This window comes from Gavialis gangeticus, unplaced genomic scaffold (assembly GCF_001723915.1).
Source record: "Gavialis gangeticus isolate Ggan-Ray unplaced genomic scaffold, GavGan_comp1, whole genome shotgun sequence".
NCBI lineage: Eukaryota > Metazoa > Chordata > Crocodylia > Gavialidae > Gavialis > Gavialis gangeticus.
In genome coordinates, this window is record NW_017729006.1 from 44,551,963 (window position 1) to 44,558,534 (window position 6,572).

The 6,572-nt window shown below is 45.4% G+C and overlaps 1 protein-coding gene across 2 annotated transcripts in view; it reads left to right on the forward strand.

The window, feature by feature from the left end:
- Window positions 1–6,572, forward strand: part of GLIPR2 (GLI pathogenesis related 2) — a 101,163-nt gene that overhangs the window by 68,234 nt on the left and 26,357 nt on the right. For both annotated transcript variants that reach the window (XM_019509154.1, XM_019509155.1), the window contains exon 3: window positions 973–1,076. In XM_019509154.1, the coding sequence (XP_019364699.1) occupies window positions 973–1,076 (104 nt within the window). The remainder of the gene's footprint in view (window positions 1–972; window positions 1,077–6,572) is intronic.

Sequence of the window (6,572 nt, forward strand, 5' to 3'; positions counted from 1 at the left end):
ACATACGCCCCCCACCCCACCCATGTCCTCCTGGGGTACGCATAGGAGCTGTGTCCCCTGGACAAGCTGCTTGCGACTCAGTCCCATTCCCTGCCCCAGTTGTGCAGCACCTGCCCAGCCCCCAGCTCCACTCCCTCCCTCACCACTGCACATGTGCCCCTCTACACCTCTACTGTAGAAGCCCAGGGTCAGTCTGCCTTGTGACCCTACTGCTGCCCTGTGTTTTGGGGAGCGGGGGAAGAGTGTAACAGGAGGCCTTCTCGGAGCCAGTCTACCAACAGCTCACCCACCTGTTTCTGGGCCAACCACCCGCCTTCTCATCTGCCATGCCTTGTTATCTAATTAAGAGGTTAGTTAGGCGGGAGTTTGCCCATTTCTTGCCCTGATGCCAGGGGGGCACTATTTGCAGCTTTGTTCCTTCCCTACACTGCAGCCCAAGCCTCGCAGATGGCATCCACTGCTGTCAACATCATTGACCCCAGTCTGAACCCCACCTGGATCTCTCCTTTCAGGTGGCTTACTCTGCCTTCATTCTAGGCTACCTAGCTCCCTGAGCTGTTCCCCCTTACAGGTGTAGTCCCCCCAGGGCTACACTGGCCCTGGCCTCATCTCCAAGCCAGTCAGAACCCCAGCCCCTCAGCTCTGGGCACCTCTAGCAGTGACCTGTTCTGTTTATATAGGCAGCCAGGGATCTAAAATGGCTGCCACAATCAAGCACCTGCTGGCTGCTTGGCTGGGCTGTTAAAGTGGCAGGCACAAGCAGTGCCCTGCCATAAGGGGCTAAGCCATGTTAGCCCCCACCCCCTTGCTGCCCTTCTGCTGCCTATGTTCACTACCATATAGGTATATGGAAATTCAGAGACAGGTTTGTAACATCCCCACCTTCTACCCTGATTTTTCCCTCTGCATGCCATACAAGCTGGTGCTTTTCTGTCGCTGGTATGTGATATAATTTGTGGATTTCTTTGTTAGGTATGCAGAAGCATTGGCTAGCACAAGAGTCCTCAAACACAGCCCTGAATCTGCTAATGGAAAATGTGGAGAAAACCTAGCATGGGCTTCCTATGATCAGCCAGGTAAATTTAGTTTTTCCTCCTGTGTCAACAGTATTTAGTATACAAGTCTTGTTACTTTGAGTTAGAAATAAAAATAGTAAAACAGGCCATATTCTGTGCTGGCCAGCAGCAGGGGGAAAAGCAGTATTTCCTCTGTTCCAGGAACCCTCCCAGCCTGGTTCCCTGATACTGGTATAGGGATGTGCATTTGTACATTATTTAACTTCTGTTCTGAAAAGGAGAAGCATATGCAGCAGCTAATATGACCTGGTGATATCAGGATAAGGAGCTAGTAAGCTGGTGGGCTGTGAGTAGAGGCTTTGATGCTGCAGTGTATGTACTCATTTAACAGCCAAGTCCTTGCTGAAGAGCAGTCTTGAGTGCTAGAAACAAATTCTGCCCTACTGCTTTCATGGGGGTGGGGATGGAGAAAGAACCCTTTACATCCTCTTTGTTGTCTCTCTTTTTTTATTTTGCATCATCCTAACACACCATAAGCCCTGGCCCAAGATTGCCAATAAGCTTGAGAAATCTAGTTGTTTATGAAATATGGAAATTGCTCCATTAAAATACTTAAGGACATTGTGCCCATCTCTTTTTGTTCAGTTCTGAATCCCCTGTTTAAATACTCTGTAATCCAAAAGTGATATGAATTTGGCCGCCTTTAGTTTAGTTGTTAAAAGAACTGAGCTCTCATTAAAACTCTCTCACATAGGCAACACATGATGAGCTCTCAGTCAGAATAATTTTCAGTGTGCTCTTGCTCATCCCTATCTCCTCTCCAGTGCACTGGGTTAACACTGGTTTAATTTCTCTGTTCATTAAAAGTGAACATTTGCATTATCACTCTTTGCTAGCATTTTCAAAAAAGCCTGAGGAAGGTAGGCATTGAAATTATATTGAAGTTGGCCTGGCCCGTAACTCTTTTTTGGTCTGTCAGTTTATGGATATTTGTTAATATTGAAAAGTCACTACACATTTTGGTCCACTTCATGACTACTAGCATTTTGTCCTTTGGAATGCCCTCAGGTAGTATGGGAAAGCACAGCTGTGTGATGAGGTTAACACAGTGGCTGTGCCTTGTTAGCTGATCTTAATTCTTCCTTTTCGGTAGGATCAGTGCTCCACAAAAACTTCTGAAAAGTAAAATTATATAACTTTGTTACTTATAAAATTCTAGTTGAGAGCCAGAAAAAGATGAAATAAAGCTTACGCCTCCATGGAGTCTTCATGCTGTTTCCTCACCTCTTTTATCTTTGTTGAGTACTTCTTGTATGGCTTTACCTAATTTTTTATTTACAATATTGCATACCCTGCTGAGAAATCTGACCCGTCTTATTTGTTCCCTACAGTTATCACTTTTATGCTGCGATCGTCTTGACTCTATTAAATTTTCTGTAGAGTAGGACCTTTGTAAGTACCTGAGGATGAAAGCTAGTTGTATATAGAAAATTGTTCTCAGTTGTTGGCTTAGGCTTTGTCCCTGTGGAGTTGGTTCTTTTTTTTTTTCATTTTCTTCTTGTGCAGTTTCATCCAGATAATTAATTTGTATCCTGCTGAATGAGGCTGGAAACTGGCTTGTATTTCAGTGTCTATTCAGGCAGTTGACAAAGAGACTCAGTGTCTTCCAATTTACTTTCTAGATGAAGGAAAACTCAATAAACTTCCAACGTGGTGCACATTCTGTCAAAAAAGTGGTTATTGTATGTTTGGATTCTTAGACTTTTCCACAAGAATGCTGGCACGTTTAATGTTTCAGAAATAATTAGGGTTTGACAATGTAGTGGTCTAATGGTGAGTTTTTAGACTTCCTTTAAATGATATTATAAGTTTTCTGGAGTAGCACAGGCTATGGTTTGAAAAGTATTTTCATTTTCTAACACATGCAAGGCAATTGTTTTCTCCCTCCAATCCTGAGGAAGTTGAGTTGCAGACTTTTTTTTTCTATGCCAAAATGCATAACATCACAATTGCCAATAACCCAGCACATTATGCAACTCCTTTCTTTGGGCTTCTGTGGTATATAGAGTGCTCCACTGGATTCTGATGGCATCCTGCATGTGTCACTGCACCTGAAAGCAAGTATTAGAGATACTTGGGACCACATTTTGCATGTTACTTATATGGTGGGTAGCAAGAGAACAGTCCATATGGCATATGAACAAGCCCTATAGGAAGCCAACCTGGAGAGGAGAGGGACTTCACTGCCTGTACTCCCTAGGGAGTACGTAGGGTATATATACACCATGTCCTTGGTGGTCCCTGTTTGCCTCATGGCCTGGGTGACTCCTTGCCACTTACAAATGCAAGCACAATGTAGATGAAGCAGGAGAGGCTGTAAGCAAGCTGTGGGAATAATTGATTCTCTGGTTTTCCCATCAAAATAAAAAATCAAACAAGAAATGATTTAATCAATGGAAATATTTAAGTTAGCTTTTGGGGGATTTTTTAAAATCAGATTTAGAAAATGTAGTAAAAAACAGGCATAACCTACTTGCAAACTTTCTGCATGTCTGCTAGGAAATATATGAGGGATGGCAGAAAGGAGAGATTCAACACTATACATAAAATTAGGTCTGGTAAATATGTACATACTTGATTTTTTTTTTTAAGGAAACTTACATTTTAGTTTCCTACCTTTCTGTGTCATTGAGAACTGGGGAATAAATGCCATACATTCTCACATACCATATGACCCCAATAAGACACACACTTTGTTTTTGGAAGGCAGAATGTAGGAGGAAAATTTTTTCTGGAGTCATGACTGGCTGCATGCACCAACTCAGTTGCCCTCAGCCAGTTCAGTAGCTGCTTTAGGCACAAGCTACGGTGTTAACTTTCTCACAGCTACTAAGGAATTAACAGTAGTTTTGTCTGAACAGCTGGGACACTGAACTCCAAACCTGCTATTTACTGGCAATGAGAGAAGTGGCAGTCATTTTGGCAGCCATTCGAGCATAGTGTCTCCATACTTCTATTTCAGTGAAGAAAAATCAGCTTTCCTGCTTAAGACATGCACCCCAATTTCAGAGGACTGTTTTTTGAGGAAAAGGTATGTGTAGTATGCAAGTAAACGCTGTATATTTTTAGATTTTTTACAAAAAATAAGATTAGAAAAATGCAAGAAGAATAGTAGTCATGTTTTGTTTTCTGTTTAAAATGAGTGCCAATCTGCTGTATTTTCTTATGTGGAAATGTACCATCCTGCATGATTTATTTTGTGATTTTTAATAGCTTATTCAATAGGATTACTTACAAGTTAGGATACATAGTGGATGTAAAGAAAGACAATAAAAATGGACTCAGAGAAATTAAGGGAACATAGTGAGAAATGAGGGGTTATAGATAAAGGTGCACCAATACATCGGTCCATATCGTATCAGCACTGATAAAAAGAAGATCAACATTATTGGCAATCAACTTTTTTTGGCTGGTGTGGCTGATACTGTTGCCGATAAATGCCACGTGTGTGCGTGTAGTCGCAGCATGCATGCAGCCAGCCTGGTAGCTTGGGGAGCACAATCCAGCTGGTAAATCTGTGGGGGAAGGGGTGGTGGGGAAGACTGAGGCTCCCGTGGAGAGGGAGGGAGGGAGTGGGTTTGGGACAAGCGCTGCCCAGCCGGGGTGGGGCATGGGACAGAGCTGTGAACAGCTCATCTGGGGGGCACAGAAGGGGGGGCACAGGAGGAAGGGGCAGCTCCTGCTGCTGTGCACACCCCCAGGGAAGGCGGGGGGGCACTTGCCCCCCGGATCTGTGTGCAGGCCAAGGGTGGGCTGCTGCTTCAGGCTGGAGTGGGGGTTAGTGCCGGGCTCTTCCCAGTGGGAGGTTGGGCCAGGGCTGCACTCAGGGCAGGTGGCAATGGTGCTAGGAGTGGGGACTACAGGAGACTATGGCAAATTCTGGGCTGGCTGTAGCCCTGACCCCCTGTAGCCCCCCTCCCAGCACCACTGCCACCTGCCCTGAGTGCAGCTCAACCTCCCCATGGTTAAGACCCTGGCACCACCCCTGGCCCCAGCCCACAGCAGAAGCCCACCGTCGCTCTGCAAACAGATTCAGGGGCACATGCCCCCCATGACTCCCCTGGTGGTGTGCACAGCAGCAGGAGCCACACACCCCAGTGCCCACTGGACGAGCCACTCGTAGCTCCGCCCTGTGCCCTGCCTTTTCCCCAGCTGGGCAGTACCTGCCCCTGCCCCTGCCCCACTCCCTCCCTCACCACAGAGGCCTCAATTTGCCCCCCCTTCCCTTTCTCTTCCTCCCACCCACCCATGCCCCTTCCCCACAGCAGACTTACAAGCTGCTCTACAAGCCAGATGCTGCTGTACAAGCTGCCAGGCTACATATTGGCAATCGGATCTAATCTAATCTAATCCAATCGGATAACCTCAATTTCCCTTGCTTCAACTTGAGACCATTGCTTCTCGTTCTGCTCTCTGCCACCACTGGGAACAGTCCAGCTCCATCCTCTTTGTAACTAGCCTTCAGGCAGTTGAAGGCTGCTATTAAATCCCCTCTCAGTCTTCTCTTCTCCAGACTAAATAAGTCCAGTTCCTTCAGCTTCTCCTCATAAGCCCTGTGTCCCAGTCCCCTCACCAATTTTGTTACCCTCCACTGGACTTTCTCCAATTTATCTACGTCCTTTCTGTAGCGGGGGGGTCCAAAACTGGACACAGTACTCCAGATTTGGCCTCACTGGTGCCAGATAGAGGGGAATAATCACTTCCCTCAATCTGCTGGCAACACTCCTACCAATGCAGCCCAGTATGCTGTTAGCCTTCTTGGCAACAAGAGCATACTGTTGGCTCCTATTCAGCTGCTTGTCCACTGTAACCCCCAAGTCTTTTTCTGCAGAGCTGCTGCCCAGCCAGTCAGTCCCCAGCCTGTACCAGTGCGTGGGATTGTTCCGTCCTAAGTGCTGGACTTTGCACTTGTCTGTATTGAATCTCATGAGATTTCTTTGGTCCAATCCTTCAATTTGTTGAGGTCTCGCTGAGTTCTAGCCCTACCCTCCAGCATATCTACTACTCCCGCCAGGTAAGTATCATTTGCAAACTTGGTGAGGGTATATTCCATCCCATCTTCTAGGTCAGTGATAAAGATATTGAACAAAATTAGAAATTTGTCCATTCTTATTTTCTTTGCTGTAAATAAAAATGCATATCTTACACATGATAACCCAGACAAACGCTTTCTATCTGTTTTTGTTTAGTTGTGTTTTCAACAATAGGATTATTCAAATAGGTGAGATGGTGGCATTCAGTATAAAGTTGCAGTGTCATTACACAGTAACTCCAAGTGGTTTAACCATAAATGGAACAACCGTCTCTTTGTGCCATCCAGTTTGGGGAAATATGCTCTGCACATGTACCTCCACCTTTTACCTCTGTTCTTTTTGAGTACACCCTTCTGTGGTATCAGCTGTTACCTGACTCAAAGTGGCATAAAATACTTTTTTCAACAGTTGGATAAGGTTGTGCCTGCAATGCCCTGTTTTACTGTAGCAGATCTGGCTTATA